The sequence below is a fragment of the Chionomys nivalis genome, chromosome 24 (assembly GCF_950005125.1).
Source record: "Chionomys nivalis chromosome 24, mChiNiv1.1, whole genome shotgun sequence".
Taxonomy (NCBI): domain Eukaryota; kingdom Metazoa; phylum Chordata; class Mammalia; order Rodentia; family Cricetidae; genus Chionomys; species Chionomys nivalis.
This window is the reverse complement of record NC_080109.1, coordinates 38,281,154-38,303,865: the sequence shown is the minus strand read 5'-3', so window position 1 is coordinate 38,303,865 and position 22,712 is coordinate 38,281,154. Positions and strand designations below refer to the sequence as shown.

Below are 22,712 nucleotides of genomic sequence, written 5' to 3'. Positions count from 1 at the left end.
TATGCACAAAAATGTGGGTGGCTGTGGTCAAAGAGGGTACTGGATTCCCTAGAGCTGGAGTCACAGGCAGCTGCAAGCCACCCAATGTGGGTGCTCACAACCAAACTCCGCTCCTCTCCAACAGCCAAAACTTATTCACCACTGGGCCACCTGTGCAGCTTCATGTCTGAACTTTAATAAGTCTGCTCTACTGCTGATGCCACTGCAAGGCACGGGCAGTCTTAGGGCACTCATGAGACAGTTCTTTTCACTTAGGTGAGTCTCATCAGCTACGGGGCCAAGTAAGAAAACAGATGAAAAGGCAATTAAGATCACCTCTTAATCACTACTGCACTTTTTTTTGATTTTGCAAATATTTTTAATATAAGCTTCTAGACTTCTACCATTAAGACTTTATTGGGCAGCGGAGGCACATATCTTAAATCCCAGTACTCAAGAGACAGAGACAGGTGCATCTCTGTGAGTTAAGGCCAGCCTAGTCTACAAAACAAAGTTCTAAGACAGCCAAGAGCTGTTACAGAGAAACCCTGTCTCAAAAAAAAAAAAAAAAAAGAATATTTTCATAAAGACTTTTAGTTCATTCTCCTAAGATAATTTTCATTCCATGCTTTGATTACCTACCGAAGGTCAAGGCCTTGGTTTTGCCAAATGTTCTCCATAATTCGGATGATCTGAAGTGTTAACATATCTTGCCGCAAATCTGAAATTCAAAAATGTATAGCACACTTAATACCATATCAACACTTTTGTCAGAAAGAGCTATATTTAACCTTTAAAATAATTCACAAGACAGCAATGTTTTAAGTTTTTAATCTACTTCTAAACTTTGCATAATCATCTGAGTAATGACAAGGTATTTAAAAAGTTCCAACTATATTTACAATATTTACCTTGTGTAGAATCCAGTGTGAGTGTGGCCTGTGATGAAATGCTGGGGTCAAGAGCACTCACTGCTGGTGAGTCTCCCCCATTCCTGCAGCCCCTTCTCAACATAAATCAGGGCCTTCTTTAAAACAGTCTCTCAGATGACTAAATACATTCTTTGTCTGGCGGTTCTTTCATTTTTGTCATTATCTGTTGAATATTCTTTGCCCAGTCATACTTTAAACTACAAGAGGCAGGCTCTGCCATGGTCCCAGGGTCCAGCACACAGAATAATTAAGGAATGGATGCTATGCAAGCCGCCCATGCACACATGAAGTAAGCCAAGGCAGACACTGACTCCAGGGCTCCTGATTCTGAAGATCAACTTCCACCTCAATTATGAAGGCTGACAGTCAGCTCGAGGTTAAGATTAGGTCCTGACAGATTGGCACCCATTTCCATAAGGACTTTTTTGAGATAACTTTTTTCTTTTTTTTTTTTGAAACACAGTCTCATGTAGCCCAGGCTAGTCTTAACTGGATATTTAGCTGTAGACCTTGAACATCTGGCCTTTACCTCTCAAGTGCTGCGATTATAGCTGTGTGTCAAACAACTTTGATGGAAAGACTTTTGCCAGAGTATCAGGACCATCTGTACTCATCTTAGTTCTGCCCTTTCACCCTCCTCTAACGCCAGCTTTCCTCCAGGTCAGCCTCAGGACAGTTCAGGAGGATGGACCCAGCTTCAGCCACTTCTTTGGGGGTCTTGTTCTGTGTGATTTCTTAAGCATACAGATACACTTTCTTTCTCCTGTTAGTCTGGCTTCTGCTATTTTAATCTGTAGCCCACCCCAGGAATGAATGAGGGCAGATGTATGTCATTTTTTGCTTTCCTACTCACTGTGGGATTACGAAGGATTACTAGTCTTGGAGTTACAGGGTCAACCTTCAGTTATTTCCCTGGTTGCTAAGATATACGACAATTGAGTTCCTTGTGGCAAGAGTCTACCTTCAAGTCAGATGAGGGGAGCTGAGAGTGCATATACCCACTTTCTCCAGGTCCTGGGTTCAAACTCATTATAGCACAATATCCCATTTCCCAAAGTCCTCCACATGCACACTGCAAAACCTGAGGCATTTTAATATTCTACACTTTATACAGCAATCCTTAAATGGATCTCAAAGGTTCCCATGGTTCCTAACTACCCCATGTGTAAAGACAGCGACATGCATTCAGCATGAGCTCATTCTCTCACCATCGCCATTTTTAAAGATGATCTCATTGTTCTGAAACAGTAGCTCTGACATGATGTCTGGGTTCTCCCAATTCAACCACAGTGGCCTTTTTGCAGACGACATAATTCGACACTCTTCAAGCCTGTAAGACAGTTGAAGACTTTACCACCTTAGTTTTTTATACTTTTGGTCCTTTGGGTTTATTTTAAAGACATATACAATATAGCTTTTTGAAGTGTTACAAAAATTAAAACTTTTCCAAAGGAAAATAATCTTAAAAATGTTTACATAAATTTTCAACCAATCTTAGAACACATCATTGGTTTTATATAGACCATTCTGTGTATGATATCACAACGTCTAACCACAGAAAGATTTAAACTATTATCGAAGTAGCAGAAACTGATTCTAAATAAAGATAGGTCTAGTTGAGCCTATTTTACTAGTATTTTACTATAGCTGTTTTACAAGAACTGGAGGATTGGATTTTGTTAAGATTTATTTGGAAAAGTACTTGTTTAAACATGACAATAAAGGACATAAAAACCTTACCTGAGGTTCCCTAGTTGATGAGCAGGGTTCAGAGGAGACAGAAAACCCTGCAGAGCATCCATGAAATCTGGCTGTCTCATCTGTTCAACCAAAAACTTCATCTGTACCTGATAAAAAAAAGCACAATCTGTGTGAGAAGTGGATTTCATGTGAGAAAAGCAGCTGCTGCTTCCTTCACACACTGAGAATGCAGTGACTCCATCCCTAGGCGGGCTAACTCTGGTGACATCCATGACTGCGCAGTATTGTCAGGGAAGCATCAGGGTGGGAGCATGGCTCTGGGAGACAAGCTCTGCCAGCTTCCACAGCTCTGAGCACGGTATTTATTTAAGTACTACCTACAGACCAGCTGTGGCTTCTGTAAATCAAGGTGCATTACACACACCGTCCTGCCACTTGTACACTGGCTGCTTTTACAGCTGAGTTCAGTAGGTAAGGCTAGATTATGTGGTCTGCTGATCCTTATTTGAGAAGATAAACAAAAAGACCAGGCTACTTTCGATCTGAATTTAATATTCTTACTTTTAAGGCTTCTTGGAAAACTTCAAGCATTCACACTGTTAGGAGGATTAAAGGATCTGGAACCCACTTGGTGTGCAGGCTCTCACACCACATGCAGTTCACATTATGAAGACCTAGCCGAGCCATCAACTCTGAATTCCCAAGCAGTCCTGATATGTTTTTAAGGAAACTTTCATTTATTGAAAATATAAAATGTGATAGAACCAAAGCTACAGGCTAGGAAGTCGTAATTCCCCACTGGAATTTAAGTAGTGAAGCTATATCTCTATATTAAGTGAATGGCTAGAAAATCTCATCACCACTGACTATAAGAGAAAGAGACCTCTGTCTGCTCGAACATTAGCACAGGGCCCTCACACTCTACTGTAAGCACACAGCTACCACAGGAACTGTTTCTATTTCCAGAGTGGAACTTCAGTTCCTCACCATAATGTCATCTAAGCTGACAAGTCACTGAGTGATGAACTCCAATTTCCTAATGAAAGCACTGTACAAAGTCAGTGTGTGATATGAAGACTCTAGCACTGAACAAACTATATGTGTAAAGCTTTTCAAACTACAGCAATATAATCATTTTCCTCAGAGCAGCCCCACTGTCCGTAACCACCATGTCAGAAACAGAACAATTCTTTCTAATTTTTCTTTCCTTTTACATTTATTTACTTATTTATTTACATGTACCACACACACTACACCAAGTTTGGTTTATATGTTGCTGAGGACTGAACTTGTGCATTCATCTGTCTCATACATCATTCACATATTCATATACCACCAACAGCTAAATCCTGGTCTTTCCTCTATCTTTACTACTAATCTACATTTGCATCTATATACTACACAACTTTAAGAGTCAGTTCAATCACATATTTTAAGGAATCTAAATTAATACAGTAGCTTTTTTTAAGATTAATTGCTCAACTTTAAAAAAACCTATTTTTCTGTTCTTTGCCTTTGGGACTCACTGGTGGATGGATTTTCCTGTTTCACTGGAGGGGAGGCAATGTTTGCTTTTCAGCCGGCAGTGATGAATGAAGAGGGATGGGAAAAGGTCCTAGGAACCTTGATATAGCAGATGTTTACTGAGTCCAGTTAAACTCACTACTTGTTTTCAGGTCATTATCAAAATTACAAATGAGGTAAGAAAAGACCATTTAATTACTACAGCTCCATAAGCAGAGTACACAGTGGGCATCCTATGTTCAAGAGAGGAGACAGGAACTTTGCTCAGGTCATGTGATTAACTTCCTTCTCACAAACACTATTCAAAGTATTATTTCTATTTTGCAGTTGAGGAAAATGAGTCTTAGGAACCTACACATAATATATGTAATCACAAAGTTGGCAGACAGTGGAATTTGAGTCCAAATTGTAAGGACCACAATCTATGTGTATACTGGGCTTGTAAGTAACTCAGGCCCACTTCAAGAGTCCAAAGTCAATGGGAAAGTCATTCACATACCTTTTGTGTCTCATCCTTCTTCTCCTGCTTGAGGATGTCAGTCAGGTTGATGAGCTTCTCCATGGCCTCGACTTGTCTGTTCAGGTGCTTCAGATACATCCCACAGGCACGGCAATAGGACTCCAGCAGCAGGCCAAACCTCTGACTAACAGTCTTATTGTGCATTTCAGATCTAAAGGAATAAGCAAGATTTATTTATGTGTATATACAGCTTTGCTAATTTTTGCTCATTTTATGTATATGGGTGTTTGCCTGCACATACGTCTGTGTACCATGTGTATTCAGTACTTGTGGAGGCCAGAAGCCTGGATCTCCCGAAGCTATAGTTATAGACTGTTGTGGTGTCATGTAGGTGCTGGGTCTCCTGTGCTCTCGTCACTGAGACATTGCTTCAGCCCTACAAGTAAAGTGTCTGGACAAGGCGAAACTGTAATCTTGATCAAGAGGCTGTGCTAGGAAAACTGAATACATGCAGACAGGAAGTGCGCTTAGATTTGATTCTAACTCGCGTATCAATCTACATAATCTTAAATGAGCATATACATGTTCTCAGAAGACACGAAAACCGATTTTCTAGCCCAATAAATGTTTTAATTAACAATACAATGGTTAAAACACCTACCAATTTAGAAGAAAATAATCAAGTAGTTCTTGGCCCCATATAATTTAGTGAGCAACTGTGTATTTTACTGATCTAGGTTTACTTTGGCTACTAATTTCAATATGCGATACAAAGGAAGACAGGAAAGCAGAATAAAGTAAACTGAGGCAGATAAAACTCTCTGAGTTCTGAGATTCCTGGAAGCATGCTCATACATTCCTAACTGTCTCTATGCTCATTTTAAACACAGCTTCTCTAGATACCAACTTTAATTAAAAATCAAACAAAACGAACAAACAAACAAAAAAAGCCACACTAGACACAAACCTGTTTCTAAATTTCCTGAAATCTAGGTGGTCATGGCAACTTTGAGTACTTCATCACACTGAATAAAGTAGTCTTTCACTCCTGACCCCAACCTCCCTCTCCCTCTCTGGAGCAAAAATTGGCCTAGTAATTGTGATCTCCCTGCCTCAGCTTCCTAAAGTCCTGGGATCACTTGCAAAATCCACTTTCATTTTTAAAGCTTTTTTTCTAACAAGAAACATTGGACTCTGCCATTACTGTTCTGAATTCCAAGGTAAGATCCTCATTTTGAGACAACTTCATCTATGTGTACAGTGAAATATCACAACATGAATTTGCATCTGGCAAATTTTACTTGGCTCAAAGTGGAAGCAAAACCTTTGAAAATATTTGCAATAACAGTACAGAGTTCAGTTATGACTTCTGTTGCTCATTTAATTCCAAAGAAAAGAACAGGCTTGAAACAGCTTTCCAGACAGACAAGGCAGCAAGATTCATACACTTATTTGGGAGATGAGTTATACATATCTAAAAAATTTGGTAGAAAAAAAAATCTGACTTACTTTAAATGCCAAAAGAAAAAATGGCCAATCCTTTGATTTGTCAACGCTTTCTTGAGTAAAAATCTCACAAGCAGGTTATCCAAATATTGTTCATATTTTAAGACCTGAGAAATTAGAAAAAACAAAAACAAAAATTCAGATGAATCAGGCCCATTTCTGCGTGGCTGGACTTTTAAAAAAATGCTATAAACAAAGTAGCTCCTACCATTAGTAATAAATATTTTTTTTTAAAAAAAGCATAAAACTAATGCTACTGCTTTGATAAGTTATAAAGATGTGGTGTAAAGTATTTTCAGTTTCCAGTGTCTTACCTGCACGAGCTGAATGAGGTACTGAGAAAGTTTGTCATCTGTTAAGTATTTTTCCAAGCACCGAACAGCAAAACTCCGAACCATGGGATCCGGGTAATTACAGTCCAGAAGTTCCATGGCCTGCTCCGGCTTGATTGGAGGCCAGTCTTTGACTAAGCAGTACATCTGTGGGCAGAGAAAGACGGCACATCATATGTAAAACTTAAAGCGGCTTTAACATTTGACTTTAAAATTAGTCTAAAGCCAAACATGGTGGCACATTCCTTTGGGAGGCAGAGGCAGGAAGATCTCTGAGTTTGAGGCCAGCCTGGTCTATACAGAGTTCCAAAATAGCCAAGGCTGTTTGTTACATAGAGAAACTCTGCCTCGAAAAACCACACATACACACACACACCTTAAAAATAGTTTTATATATAAAATGATTACGACTAATGTTTCTTAATTATGACATCATAACAATTTATATCTAAGTCGATGCAGATTTTCTGAGAATTCATGATTTAGGGAACATACGGGTTCTGTGAGAGCACCTAAAGGGTCTCACCTGGGCTACTTCATCTCTGGAATTCCACTTGACAGACAAAAGCAACTTGGGTAGGATTTCAGGAATAGTTACACAGTAGTGTCTGTTAGGGAAGACAATAGAGAACGTGTTATAGGAAGTTCTAACATCTAATTCCTCCATTATACATCTATAAGAAGTCCAAAGCTTATTATTACTATTAGCCTATCTGAAAAGCCAACTTGTGTTGAAGACTATGGTTGTACATACATTTACATGTCTATGCAGTTACAGTTAAAATGATAAAGACCAAGAATTCAAATGGAGGATAAATGTTGGCTGACAGTTAAGAACAATCACGTATGTGTTACTCTGCTCTTCGGGCACTCAAAATTGTTGACCTCTGTGACCCCCATGAGCTTACTGGACAAGGCGTGTGCTTCACAGACTCCCTGCAGATCTGAACTACAACTCCCTCTGTTAGATCCATCAGTATGGGGAGCTAGTGAGATAGGCAATGTGTCCACACAGTGATATGGGGAGTGGACTTCTGCAGACTGACCTCTGGCCTTCACATGTATACTGTGACACATATGACCTCCACCCCACAATGATAAATAAAATGTAATAAAGAAAAAATATACTAGTGTTCCAAGCAGCAACATGATTTACAAGTGAGGATAAGGCAGTATTTTCTTCCTCAAGGAGAAGGGGAAAGGAACTTGCCAAATACAGCATCTATATCAATGAAGCCATAAGTAGCTTGTCTAAAGTGTGCATGTGTGCATGCATGAGTGCGTACGTGTTCCTGCTTGAATATTACTTTAAAAAAAAATCTAAGACAACAATCTGTCAGTCTGAGGCTACAACTGAGTGGTAGAGTATGTGCTTGGTTTGTAGAAGGCTATAGGTAAATCTCCATCACCAATTTATTAATAAGGAATTTAAAAAGCTTGAGGATGGGGATATACCCAGGTTACCTAACATGCACGAGGCCTTGGGCTTCACCCCAATTCCCAGGACCTTGTAAACCAGGTGTGGTGACATACCTGCAATCCTAGTACTTGGGAGGTGGAGGCAGAAAGATCAGAAGTTCAAAAGCCCTCCTCACCTACAGTTCAAAGCCACCCTGGGCTGTAATCCTGCCCCAATAACAACAACAACTCTTAAATGTTTAAGTATCAACACAGCAAATGTCTCTAGAAAGAAACGTCTGTATCCATACTTTTGAAAAAGTCAACATAAATAAAAAAAAATAACAATTAAAATACACTTTGTTTACTCTACTGTGTATAGTTAAAATGTATGTATATGTATATATGTATGAATATGGCAAGAACAAACCAGAAGTGATAGAGGGGTCACACCTGTAATCCCAGCTCTCAGGAAGTGGGCTGAGGTGGAGGGTTTTCAGGAACAGAGGCAGCTGGACTTTGCAGTGAACTCAAGTCCAGCTTGGACGACAGTGAGGGACCATGCTGGTCACTCCCTTGGCTTCCTGCCTTGAGACCATAATCCCAAACACTTGCCTGTGGCTCCATAGGAAGTCTTTCTCTTGTTCAGTGATTTCAGAGAGTGGGTCCCGGGTGCAAAGTGCTCGAAGCTGTTCTTTGTCATTTTCTCTTAGTTCATTGTCTCTGGCGAGTCGGTTACTCTGTAAAGTAAAGTATAACTTTACACAGGTTTCTTTGAGACTCATGAGTGATATGTTTTGAAAAGCAAAAAAACTTTTAGTAAAGCTCACATAGCTTATTAACACAAAATAATTTATTCTTCCTATGGAACCAATTTAAAACAGTATTTGTATGTGAAGCAATGCATTCACATGGTTATCATGGCCACCATGCAGTCAGGTGAGACCAGGACGAAGGGAAGGGGGCAGCTCGTCCTCTCTCCCTGATGGGGCCCCCTACTACCCCACTAACTACAGCTTGATAATGCATCTGGCAGAACAGAGCCAGAAGCAGCAGAATAATAAAATAAAAATGCTAACTCCTTGTAACTGTTGGCAAGCTTTTAAGTTTAAAAAACAAATTAAGAAAGATAAAAAAGATGAATTAACTCATTAAAGCACTGTGCATTCAACATTAAAGAACAAAGCAGAAAGTAACAAACATTATATAATGACATGTAATATATTTATTCTCTTTAAATACAGATTATTTGCTTCTGAGTCTTTGAATAACACCTCAAATAATCCCAAGTGTCACCATGTAAAAATAAAACAAACAAAACAAGAGGGTCTGTAAGATGGTACACTGACTGGATAAAGACGCTTGCTGTCAAGCCTGACAGCCTGGGTTTGATCCCTGGGATTCACCAACTCCATCAAGCTCTCCCTGACCTCCACAGGTAAGCTGAGGCATGCACACTTACTTCCCACAATTAAAAACATGCGATGTAATAGATCATCTGATCAGATACCATGGATGATTATTATACAATCAGATACCATACTCTAGCCTTTGGAACAGTACAAACAAAAAGAGTCCTCCGTGTTAGTTGGTCTTTATATACCGATGCATCCTGAAGCTACATAACAGGATGAGGAAGGACATAACCCTTCAGTGAGCATCGGTTCCGTGTGTGCTGTACCCTGCTTTGCTCTTCCTGTTAGGCTTAGAAAGTAGATCCTATTCAGAGAGCGCCCAATCTAGTAGGAGAGTTTTTTTTTAAAGGTGAAGAAGCCAGTGAGAAAGGCCCACGGATAAGGGGAGGACCACAGCAGAGGAGGGGTCAACACGTGAAACTGGCAGCTCAGGTTGAATGCTTTTAGTGATACTACCAAGGGGATGAATGCCATAGCTTATTCTACATTTTGTAATAGTTTCTGCAGCTGTTCTAAAGCAGACGGGAAGTCAGTTAGGAGGCTACTATATGGTCCAGAAGAGAAACCTGCTGTCTTACTATCATCATTATTATCAGAATGCATGCCATCGCTTTTATAGTCTTTAAAATGTTTATGTTAATATAAAATAATTTACATAAAAATAAAAAACCCATTTTACTATATATTTTAACAAGAATCCAAGAGTAATAAACTTAAATTTTCTCCTATGTGCTTCATTTTGAAATATCTTTGTCACACTGTAAATAACACTGTCAAAACAACACTTGACACCGAGGGTTCATATTTTTGTTAACGACATCAAGATAGTTATTTTTCTCACTCAACATTCCATTTTACATTTATATTTCTAAATCACATGATCATGGAATGAATTCTGCATCACCTTTTTCCTTTCACAGGCCTCTGTATAAACATTTGCCTTCTGCATTTCTTCATGGAGAAATATATCAAGTCACTGTTGATGCCCAACATTGCAATGATTAGTTTGGATAGTCAGCATGACTGGACTGGCAAAGCTTAGGTTAGTCAAGCACACAGTGGCTTTGAGAAGCTCCAGACGGATGAGAAAGAGGAAGGAAGGACTACCCTGATGTGAGCATCAGCCAACAGATGGGAGATCTGGGCAGAATAAAGGGAGAGACGGATGCCTGTGCTCAGGCCTCCCCTTTCCTTTCCCATCAGCTACACCCTGGAACACTACCACAGAGCTGCTCTGCTCTATGTGCCTTCTTCTCTATGAGGGACAAAGACCCCTAAACATGAGCCAAAATAGGTCTTCCCTTCTTTGATTTTCTGTTTCAGGTATTTTAAAAAAATGTTTTATGCATATGAATCTTTTTTGTCTGCATATATAGCTGTGTACCTTGTACATGCCTGGTGCCTGCAAAGGTCAGATGAAGGTACTGGTTCCCTGGAACTAGATGGTTGTGAGCCACGATATGTATGGGTGCTGGGAATATGAGTCCTCTGCAAGAACAAGTGCTCTCAATGCCAAGTCATCTCCTTAGCCTAGCTTCCTTGTTTCTCTCAGTGGATGCTACAGTAATTGAAAAGTGTTGCACACCATGGAGCATGGAAGAAATACTATGAAAGTGTGGCAAAGTTTTTGACAGAAAATATAGAAACAGAATCATTCCTTGATTAGCACTCAGTTGACTAGACAGAAGTAGACTTAGCCTATCACTGAAAATACTTTCACTCATTTCATCTTTACTGAAAATGTACACTCTCTGACATTGTGTTTACTAGACAAATCTCACCAACACCAGAGTCTGAAGCTGTGGTTCTAAAGTGGAGTGATTTCCCACCTCCCGTGGACCTTTGGTTGTATCTGGAGAAATTTTTTGATCATCAGTTTGTGTCTAGTGGTTCAGAGGCCACAGATATGGCTCGGCACCCTGTGACATGCAGCATAATCTACAAAATAGATTCACGCGGCCTTCAGAGCAGGGCTGAGGCTGAGAAACAGTGCTGCCCACACCCCATGATTTCCCCAGTAATGATGAAACAGCTTCCTCTATAACTTCTATCCAAAGTAGGGAGAGTGAGAATTTCTGTCCAGTCAATGTCTAAACACCACAAGGAAAAAATTTTTACAAAACTGGTATTTGCAGACTCATTTAAATCTCTACTTTTTAGAAGATGTCACAGACACTGGGCAATTCAGGGAGGAAAGGACGGTGATGGACTAATTACTGTACTTCCCTGTGGCACTCTCCAGTCTATTAGACCCTCCTCTACATCTCTGTATTAGTTTAGTCTTCTCTGAGGGTGACTGGAAGGAATGAAATAGAAAAATGCCTTAATATCTAGGAAAACTAAAGTTCCATAATTATCTTACACTTAGAAACATTCCCTACATATCTAAATGGCAAAGACTTCCATATACTCTATAAAAATAAATAAAACACACTACAAGTCATAAAACCTCAGCCCTCACCAAGTGTTACCTTACTCAAAAAAGAGATGTTTTTTCTTTATTTTTCCTTTGTTTTTATATTGTGTACACAGGAAAACAATCAGTTTCAACTGTGTGGCAAGATGTCCTCTCAAGTTCTTAGGCACTGCAATCATTGTGCCTGGCCGGGCACCCTTGCCAACCTCAGTCCACTATTAGTCAGCTGGTCTCACATCGTGTGGAAAGGACACCCTCCTGGAAGCACCTCTGAGCACCCGCCCTTTGTCATCAGGAAACAAGCACGACGAGTAAGTGGTCTTTGATCTGAAGTGCACTGGTGTTCAGCCTACGGTTAGCATTAGATAACAAGGTAAACAGTTACACTGTTTTCCACACTTTATTTCTGGAGACCTGGACTAACACTTTGTGATGAAGAGTTGCTTTGCTGCCTCCAAGTAGAACTCATGTTTATACTTCAGTTTCAACTCCCAGCCACTACTCAGAGAGGCCTTTGCTGGGCCCAACGTACACTAGCTCTGCCCACCTCAGTTATCCTTACACTATTGTTCCCCAATCCCTCTCCACGGCCCTTACCATACATGCTGCATGATCTTGGACATCTCTTTAGTCCACAACTTCATTACAGCATCTATATGAGTGTTTTATACACGGCATCATTCAATAGGGCTTCAAATAAAGTACAAAGAAACAGGTACAGGAGGACAGGAGGCTACAGAAAGATCTCTACTGTGGCATTGCTACAGAGTGTTGTATTCCTTTACACTGTATGAAGACACGTCACTGTGAAAGGTTTCATAAAAAGATAAACAGTCAATAGCTGGCCAGGGAAGAAGGTAGTGTTGCTAGGTAGATGAGGAAGAAGTCTGGTATGTAGGAGATGAGGTAACAAGCCATTAGCCATGTGGCAGCATGTAAAGTAATAGAAATGGATTAATTTATGTTATAAGAGCTAGTTAAAAAAAAAAAACAAACCTAAGCTATTGGCCAAGCTTTCATAATTAGTTAAGTCTCTGTGCTTTTTTTTTTTGTGTGAGCTCGTGACCCAAAGAAAAGTCCATCTACAACAGAGCTCAGTAGTATCCACACCAGGATGACCGAGCTACACAACTCTCATGGACACAAAGCAGGTGCTCATCTCTAGACACTATGGCAGAGACAAAGAAATTCAGGTGTGTGTCTCACCAGTCCTGTATGAGAGTAACTGAACCCAGCTTCTCGGGACACAGACCAGTTGGCATGCTCTTCGATCACAGACATGTCGGGAAACTTCACCACACTGCTGAACCAATCAAACTCCAGCTCTAAGCAAGGAGTTTCCTATAAGAAAGAACAAAGGTTATTGCATACATGTTATGCTTAGCTGTCATAAAGAAAACTGATTTCTGATAATAAAAAGCTTACTTTATTTGGATTTGACCCAGTAACACCAATAGGGTTCAGCAGATCTTCTAACCCATGTGGTACAGGCCAGAGATTCAAAGCCATTTTCCCGGATACTAAGGTGTCTGTGTAATCAAACAAGTTTATATTTCCCCAGGCCAATGGACAGTGCTCCTTAATGAAACAAAGAAAACATTCACGATTCTGTGAATAAATCACACATTTCCAAATACACTTCTTCCCTTGGAGGAGAATTCAACAGCTGTATCTATAGTTAAAGGAATACAAAGTCTACCAAAGCCACAATGGCTTTCCAATATATCAGGGTTTTCTGTGCTTTTCGCACTGGAAATCCCAGTGTTTTCTCTATTTTAAGTGCACAGGAGTGAGGTGTGTAGTAACTCTTGCAGCACCCAGCATGCTTAAAGAATTACACGTAAACTCAGGACCTACTTATTCACCAGCCATTTATTTCTCAAGCTCTGCTACTGTGTTCTTAAAAGATACACTCACTAATATCTTACAAAGCTTCAATCAATTAATACTTTACTTTAAAAAAAGTCAGCATGGTGGCACACACCTGCCATCTGCATTTGAGAGGATGAGAAAGACAATTCGGTGCTCAAGAGAACCCTGGGTTACATACATGGCAGGATGAGTCCGATCCAAGAAACAAAAGAGGAAATTTGCCCGTTTTGTAAGGAAGCATGAATCAGAGCTTTCAAGGGATTCTGGAGGTAGCCACATCTAGAGATAATATCACCTGAGATACTTTACCTCCTTAGCACCCTTTCGGCCTTTGACAGAGCAAATGGAAAGGCAGAGGCGAGCAGCACGAGGAAGATCAGGAATGTATATGTCATAATTCAGCCATTCACTCCACCTATAGAGAATTGGTACAACAAAGCTATTCCCAGAATGCACATGGCTCCACAATACATCAACACTAAGACGAAGGAAATGACAATCAAACAAAGTCACAGGACAGAACTGTATTAAAACGGCCAAAGAGTTGGGTGTGGTGGTTCACACCTTTATCCCAACACTCAGGAAGCAAAGGCAGGCTTTCTGAGTTCAAAGCCAGCCTGACCTATATAGCAAGTTCCAGGTCAGTCAGAGTTACATAGTGAGACCCTGTTTCAAAAACCTGGATTGTGTTGAGGGGTGATGTCTGGGTCAGTACTACTGGCCATAAAGAGTATGCAAAAAATTCAAACTTCAGAGATGAAAAGATAAAGGGCAGGTGGCAAAGAACACATTAACAGCAAACCTCATGCATTAGCACTAAATACAACATTTGTTATAACCGAACTGGAAAGCCTTGTAAAATGTACAAATACATACACAACTTCATTATGAACAAAACACAGTAATGATCTACAGTCTGCTAACTGAACTTTTCATAATAGCCTCCAACTGCAAATAACCCAAAAGGGAAATACTACACTTGCAGAAGCCAGGATACTTGTTCCCTTTAGGGGAGGCAAAATCAATAGACTGGGCCTGGGCACAAGGGACCATTCTTTCTGTTTTTATTTTATGATCAGTGTGTGTGTGTGTGTGTGTGTGTGAGAGAGAGAGAGAGAGAGAGAGAGAGAGAGAGAGAGAGAGAGAGAGAGAGAGAGAAACAGAGAGAGAGAGAGAGAGAACTTCAGGAGTGAGTTCTTGCCTTCTACTTTGGGGCAGATGTCTTGTTTCTACTACTGTGCTGTGCACTACAGGCTCCCAGCCTACAGTCTCCTGTCTCTCCCTTCCATCTCTCCATGGAAGTGCTGGGATTACACATGTGAACCACCACACGCAGCTTCTTTTTTATTTCTAGGCATGGTCTCATGTATTCCAAGTTGGTCTGGAACTTGCTGTGCTCAATGGTAACTTGAAACATTAGCTCTTCCTGCTTCTACCTCTTGAGTGCTGGGATTACAGGTTTGTACCTGACTTTATGCAGTGCTAGGGACTGAACACAGGGTTTTATGTTTGCTAGGTAAACGTCCTACCAACTAAGCTATACCCTCAGCCTCCGCATCCAGCTTTTTATGTGAGTTCTGGAACTTAAAACGAGTCTACCTACCAGGCTTTCACAGTCAGTGCTTTTACTCACTGAACCACCTTCCCAACGCAGGAGAAGCTTTCTGTGTGCTGGGACATGTCCTAGAGCTGTGATCAGATAGTTGAGTTATATACTTATGATCTCCATACTTCTGTGTGGTGCATGTACGTGTGCACATGAATACTCACCATGTCCATGTACTTATGCATTATGTGCGTGTGGAAGCCAAATGCTGGTTGGCTGTCTTCTTCACTCATCCTTCATATTATTTTTTGAGACAGGGTCTCTCACTGACCCTGGAGCTTCCCATTTTAGCTTTATGGCTGGGCCAATGAGCCCGCAAGATCTACCTGTCTCTATCTCTCCCAGTGCTGGAATTACAGACACACACTGTGTCATCCAGGTTTTTATGTAGGTACTGCAGATCTGAATTTGGAACACCATACTTACACCATGCTGAAATAGCAAGCCATTTATTTACCCACCGAACCATCTCTCTAGCCCTCATGATCTGTATACTTTTATGCACGAATAAAATTTGATCTCTTAAAAATGTAACCAAACAGAAAAGGGAAATTAGCTAGTGGGAACCAGCTAACAATTACAGTTTTATTTATTTTTATACACACTCGGTTTCATTCAGAACAACATCCCTAATCTCAGCATATACACGAAATGAAGGCTATATACAGGGCTGGGAAATGGTTGTCAGTAAAATGCTTCCCTGCAAGCCACAGGAACTTGAGTAAAACCCCTAAAACTTGCGTGATAAAAGCCAGGTGGGGGATGAGGGTGGCAAAGACAGGTGGATCCCTGGGCCTTGCTAGTCAGCCCACCTAATCTACTTGAAAATTTATTAAAGTCAATGAATGTATCAAGCAAAAAGTGGAGGGCCTCTGGAGAATGAAACCCAGGGTTATAATCTTTGGCTTCCATTTCCCAATGTGTGTCCTTCCCGCTGTCTTCAGACCAAGTATTTTAAATTTTATTATTTTGGGGGACACACCAGACTTATATGTTTGAAATTTCCCAGGCTGCACATGAACAAATGGAAAGTGCCATCCACACTCCCAGAGAACTGTCCCCTGCCATCCACACTCCCAGAGAACTGTCCCCTGCCATCCACACTCCCAGAGAACTGTCCCCTGGGTCCAGTGGAACTAGCACAGTCCTTTTTCTAACACCCACTGCGACACAGACCAAGTTATTTATTTGTTAAAGATTTATTTACGTATATGGATATGCTTACATGAGCATATTTGCACACGTGTGTGAATGAATGCACGTGGGGAACAAAAGTGAGTGTTGTTTTCCATCAATCTCTGTCCACTCCTTTGAAGCAGGGTCTTTCCTGAAGCTAGTTTATTTACTCAGCTTGGCTGGCAGCTATGAAGCCTCAGTGGTCCTATGTCTCCATCTTTCTTGAACTGGAATTATAGACATGTGTAGGAAGCCCAGGTTGCTACAAGAGTGCTAGATCTTAATTCCTGTCCTCATGATTGTACATCAAGAGCTCTCAGCCAGGGCTGGAGAGATGGCTCACAGTGCATCACTTGCTGTTCTTGCAGAGGACCCAGGTTTAATTCCCAGCAACCACACGGCACCTTATAACAGTAACTTCAGTTGCTAGGGATCAGATGCACTCTTCTGGCCTCTGTGGATACTGGGCATGCACATACATACATGTAGGCAAACACACAGATACCCATATTTTTATTTGTTTTTAAAGAGCTTAATCACTGAGGTATCTCTCTAGTCTCCTCCAACCAAGTTATTTTTAAGAAATAGTTTTATAAATGTGGTCCAAATTGATTGTTCTTTTTGGAAAATAACTGGTATATATATATAAAAATATCATAAAATATTAAATTCACCCAGTAAATGAGAAGCATAAATATGGAGCCAACAATCTCAGTAATTAGTCTTCTTTCTAAACATGTTTATTATATTGGTGTTAAATGTCTTTTATTATATTTACTGTGTGTGCACACATGTGCATGGGAATGTCCAAGAGAACTTCAGGAGCTAGCTCTCTCCTTTCCCCATGTACGCTGGTGGGCTCTATGGCAAACACTTGTATCTGCTGAGACACCAGCTCACCTTTCAGGAGTTTTCAAAGGCTGGCTGGCGTGGGGGCGAATGCCTTTAGTACCAGCAGCACTCAGGAGGGAGAGGATCTCTGTGAGTTCAAGGTCAGTCAAGGCTACAGAGTGAGACCCTCAAAAATAAAATAATTTATTTTCAAAAATAGAGCTGGGGTTATGATCACTTGTTGCTCTTCCATTGAACTCTTGCTCAATTCCCAGCACCCACATAGCGGCTACAACCACCTGTTGTTAACTCCAGCCCTAGGGGAACTGGTTCCTATTTCTGATCTCCAAGGGCACTGCACAGGTATACAGTCAGGCAAAGGCAGGCACACACACACACACACACACATACACACACACACACCAATCTCAATGCTTTTCAAGTCTACACTCCTATTTTTCTAATAATTTCATATTTATTTCTGATTTTAATAACATTTTCACATTACTACCACAGGGATTTAACTTCTACTTAAAAAGAATATTTTTTTATTTATTTGTTTCGAGAAAAGGTTTCTTTGTGTAGCCCTGGCTGTCTGGAACTCACTCTGTAAACCAGGCTGGCCTTGAACTCAAGAGATCCTCCTGCCTCTGCCTTGTGTGTGCTGGGACTAAAGGCGTGTGCCACATCACCCAGCTGAGAATTGAGAATCCTTTTTTTTTTTTTTAAAGATACGTCTGTGTGTGCGTGCCTGTCTGGGAATACATGCACATGAGTGCAGGTGCCTGCAGAGGCCAGAAGAGGGTGACAGGTCCTGTGAAGCCAGAGTTACAGGTGGGTATGAGCTGATCAGTGTAAATGCTGAGAACGGATGTGTGTCCTCAGGAACGGCAGTACTGCTGAGCCATCTCTCCAGTCCCTGACCAGAAAAGTCATGAGGTGCAGATGAACATAAGAACTGTATAACCTGTTTGTTTGGTCAGGATGGTTCATGCAGCCCAGGCTGGTTTTGAGCTAAAAAGTTGAACTGATCACCCTTCCTCCAGCTGTGAAAAGCTGTAAAAACCTGCAGGCATTACCACAGCTGGCTTAAACAGTTACTTTAATTTTCTAAAATATCAATATTGTAACCAACTACTATGAAGTCTTCCTTCTTATTTTCCTAAAATCTTACTTTTGGCTTTCAAACAACCAGGACAGATTTTTTTTTGCAGCCTCTTCTTGAAGCTCTTTGAATTCTTTGGGTTGGTGGGTTTCTAGATTTTCTTCAATAGGTTTCTATAATGTCCTAAAAATACTAGGTTTTTTTTTTTAAATCTCCTACAATCACCCCACTTTGGCAAACAAGAAGTATGAGAGGGAAATTTGTTGAACTGTTATTTTAACGACTCTTGGCTGCCTGTGTACCATCTAACCTCAATGCTGTCCTGATTGACCTGCTGTGACTTGGGTAAGGTGGCAACTGACTGACAAGTGACCATCTCCCTGAACTTGTCTTGTCCTAGGCTCTAGGAGAATCATTAACTCTGTAAATGTAGTAACAAGGTCAGAACTGAGTCTCCCTTCCTCCTAGGTCTCACTTGTGAGCCCCACTGCACTCTGTAAGGTCCACCTTCAATCTGCAGTGTCAGCCGAGCTCTTCCGGCACTCTACTGCTATGAAATCAAGGGGTCTCTCACAAGAAAAACCAAAGAGAAGGCCTGAAAGCTCTGGACCACCTTCCAGAGCATATCTGAGCAAGAGTGAGTCCAAGGTGCCCAGAAACCCGCTTTCCTACAGTAAATGCCTTTTATCAAAGACCCTAGCTATGTGTTCGTGGGAATCATACGAAGGAGACTGCCTTAGAGCTCAGGTTTTGACTTTTTCATCAAGAACAAGACTTTGACCATGTTCCCTTTACTCCCTGAAACAATGGCAGGAGTGAAGCAGAAAAACCTTTAGGATAAAATTTGACAGAGTCAGTCACAGACAGTCCTTATGTTCTTTATGTAAATAATGGAAATGTAATAACTTGCATAAAATTAGTGACATGAAATATGTCCAAACCCCTCTTACCTAGGATTGGAACAAGGTACTCTTTGAGTGTTCACATTGTCACATAAGGGTTCTCCGCCATGGTAGATACCTGTGCGAACATAGATCTGAAAGAGAAGGAAAATATACACTATATATAGTGTATACACACCCACACACCCACTCATATATATGCACACTCAACAGAACCAAGCACTACAAAATAACTTAACTGATGTAAATGAGAGAATCATGAGATCTTTTGTTCAGATGGCTTCTTTGTATAAATTTACAGTTAACTGTTGCCTTCGCCAACTAATGATGGGTCTTTGACCCAGTAGGAAGTTAGCATAGCCAAGAGCCCGGGGCACTATGCATAAAACACAGAGGCCTTCACTTTTCCAAGATAAACTGGTTTTAGGTATTCCTTCAAACTCCTGAAGCTAGAGAAACAGTTCCCTAAGACATGAACAGCTCTGTTATGAGATGCCAAGACTTTCGCACAATGGGATTAAATAAAGACTATAAAAAGACTCACTTTAGGTCCGATCACTGTTTTTAACTAAACAGAATGTAAAACTTTCTACTTTAAAAAGCCTACAGTTATGGATATTACAATTATAGGTTAACTGTGTGAAAGCTGAGGCAGGTGTAACTCAAAAAGAAATCATGACTCATTTATATTTTCTGAGATTTGTGTTTTAAGTCACGTGTAAAGCTACCACAGGTCAACAGTTTACACTGTGTTCAAATTAGGCTAATAAAACAATGACTTCCATAGAACAAACATCAGCCTTTGTGACCTTACCTTATCAATGTCTCGAATATTTACATTTACATAGGTTGCACAAAGAATTTTGATTCTGAGTGCACTATTAATAACCCAGAGGGATTTCGTAGATGTCTCTCCATTCATATAGGGTGTGGCTGTGGAGATCCGCCTGGAGTAAGATGGCATTGTGAAGCTATCCATCGGCAGCTGAGAGTAAAGGCTCTCCTTGGCCATCAACATCAAGTTGGGCATCCTCCCCAGCATTATACAGCTTCTGATGTACTGTAAGAGATCAGAGTAAGAGAAGCAACCATTGCCCGTGAGGTTCTTCATCCCAAAGATAACATGCAGGAATGTTATGAGCATTTCCAAAGGTGATTTTAAAAATCAAACATAGACCACACTTGTTACCAGTTGTTTTTTTTTATTAAATTGGAATTAGTTTCAAAGAACTTCTGAATATATTTATAAAGTAAAAAACTAGGATCAATTTTTGACACTATCATGTTACTCTTAACTGCAAAACACTAAAAACAAAGATCAGAAATGACCACTGTAGGGAAGACCAGCTTCCTCTGTCACAGTCCATGTCATACGTCACCAGGGCCAAACCCCACACCCCTGCCTCCACACAGTTCCTGAGAAACATTTATTTTACTAAAACAATAAAGGCCCATAAGTAAGCTAGTATGGTCACCTACACTGGCAATCCCAGCACGTGAGGAGTGGAGGAGAAGATGAAGGTTTACGGTTTCTTAGCTACACGGCCAATTTGAAGCCATCCTGGGCTATATGAGACCCCGTCTCGAATAAACAAAATTCCAAACAATAAAAACAATAAGCAAATGATACTCAGAGCTATAGAGAAATTTAAAAACGTTAAAATTCACTGATCTGAGTTTTGAAATAGCAGGATGTGTGTGTGCAGAGTTCAAGGTCAGGAATGTTCCTCAATCACTGTCCACTTATTTTATTGGGAGAGGGAACATGGAGTTCAGTAAGGACAAGGTTGGCTAGCCAGAGAACTTTAGGGATCCTCCTGTCTCTGCCTCCCCAGTGTCGAGATGTCAGGCACAGGTTGCCAAGCCTGGCTCTTATGTTGGTGCTAGGGATCCAAGCACAGGTCCTCCTCAGATTGTACACCAAAGCACTTTACCAAACGGCCATCTCCCCAAGTCAAAGATAAAGGTTCTTTAAAAACGGTATTTGCTTATTAATGTACACGTACACAGAGCATGCATGGAATTCAAACAAGTTTAAAGCTGGTTCTCTCTCCATCTTGGTGGCCCCAGGACACAGGTTTTTGGTCTACGCTACTCCATATACATCATAACCCCACACTCTCCTATCTATCAGCAACTGAAGCCGGAGTCTGTATTATAAACAGTGACTGGTGTGCACACCACCATTGCTTCTCAAAGGACAGAAAGAGGAGGAAGGTCAGTAGTGATCTTAATAAACAATGCTCTACTTTAACACTGTCCCCGTATCATTATTGGGGAGCAAGAAGTCATGAAATACTCCCTATTTTGTAGTTAGTATAACTGTCACATCTTCAGGCTCTCAAACAATTATATTATTTGAATAAAAACTTAAATAGAAGGGGGGCCTGGTTGAAAGCAAGGCGATCAGAGGGAGTAGGGAAACTCATTCATCCCAGTGGGGTTGACTATGATCAAAACACATGATATACATATATGACACAAATGACCACAGGAGGATAGGTAGTTCAGTGGTGGAAGACTTGGGTGGCATTCATGAGGTCCTAGGTTCCATCTCTGGTAGTGGCAGAAACAAAACAAAACAAAAAGACACAACTCACAAAGGGAAATGTCATTTCAGTGAAACTTACTGTATTAAACAAAATTAAAATATGCTAATAAATAAGTTTATAAATTCTGTTTGCTAATATTAACTATTAATCATCAAAAGTACAGGCTAAAACATATGCAGCCCTGGCGTAGGCATCCATCACTCACCTTGTACTGGCTCAGAGGATACTTTTCCAGGAAGTACTCATCGCAGCCACACACTTTCAGAATATACTTGCCCTGGTATTCTAAGACACAGAGTTTCAGCTGCTCGGAGGAGAGCAGCATACTCCGAGTCTTCTTCCTGATGGCTTCAGCAATGACTTGCTCTGGCACACAGTCATGGTTGATCTTCAGGGTGTACTTCTGCTTGTCATTGTTTGGAGAGACGATTACCCAAATCACCACTATGATTTGTCCTGTAACAAGAAAACAATGCTGGATGCAGTATTGGTGTCAATTCATCTCTCTGAAGACAAGTCTCAAGAAGTTTTCACTCTCTGGTCTTGTAACTACAACCAGATAGGATTCGAGTTAACATGATTAACTAGATGCAGAAACAGGCAATGCTCACATCTGGCAGACTTTCACACAAGCCTAGTGAACCACTAAAACCCAAGGCCAAGCTCACCTCCACTGTAAACTGCAAGCTGCACTTCACAGAAAGACACGAGAGGGTCTCAAGTTTACCAGTTCATGAACTACTCAAAGGAAAGGGAGCACCATCGTTAGAATGAAGAAAAGATGGAAGAAGAATAAACAGGAAAAGGGAAAAGGAAGTTTTAATTTTTCTCTTACTAAGACCAATTAAGTCATGGACACCGAGAATCTGCCAGGTGTGAACATTGCCTGTTTCCACCAAATCTTCACCTCTAGTCAGTCAGGTTAACTAGACATTGTTTCTAGTTATGTCTTTAGAAAAGTAAAAAAACCACAGTGAAGCATGACAGTATTTTCCTGTCAGAGGA

General features: G+C 40.7%; 1 protein-coding gene across 2 annotated transcripts in view; it reads right to left on the bottom strand.

Moving 5' to 3' along the window:
* The window catches only part of Pik3ca (phosphatidylinositol-4,5-bisphosphate 3-kinase catalytic subunit alpha), a 75,280-nt gene that overhangs the window by 9,782 nt on the left and 42,786 nt on the right, over positions 1-22,712 (bottom strand). For both annotated transcript variants that reach the window (XR_009056277.1, XM_057756904.1), the window contains exons 4-17: positions 21,913-22,163; positions 19,970-20,215; positions 19,204-19,289; positions 13,845-13,950; positions 13,089-13,241; positions 12,870-13,004; positions 8,448-8,572; positions 6,961-7,042; positions 6,417-6,581; positions 6,106-6,209; positions 4,636-4,807; positions 2,652-2,758; positions 2,120-2,241; positions 622-700 (exon numbers count right to left, since the gene is read on the bottom strand). Coding sequence is in view for 1 of the 2 variants with exons in the window: in XM_057756904.1 (XP_057612887.1) it covers positions 622-700; positions 2,120-2,241; positions 2,652-2,758; positions 4,636-4,807; positions 6,106-6,209; positions 6,417-6,581; positions 6,961-7,042; positions 8,448-8,572; positions 12,870-13,004; positions 13,089-13,241; positions 13,845-13,950; positions 19,204-19,289; positions 19,970-20,215; positions 21,913-22,163 (1,933 nt within the window). In the remaining variant the exon portion in view is untranslated. The remainder of the gene's footprint in view (positions 1-621; positions 701-2,119; positions 2,242-2,651; positions 2,759-4,635; positions 4,808-6,105; positions 6,210-6,416; positions 6,582-6,960; positions 7,043-8,447; positions 8,573-12,869; positions 13,005-13,088; positions 13,242-13,844; positions 13,951-19,203; positions 19,290-19,969; positions 20,216-21,912; positions 22,164-22,712) is intronic.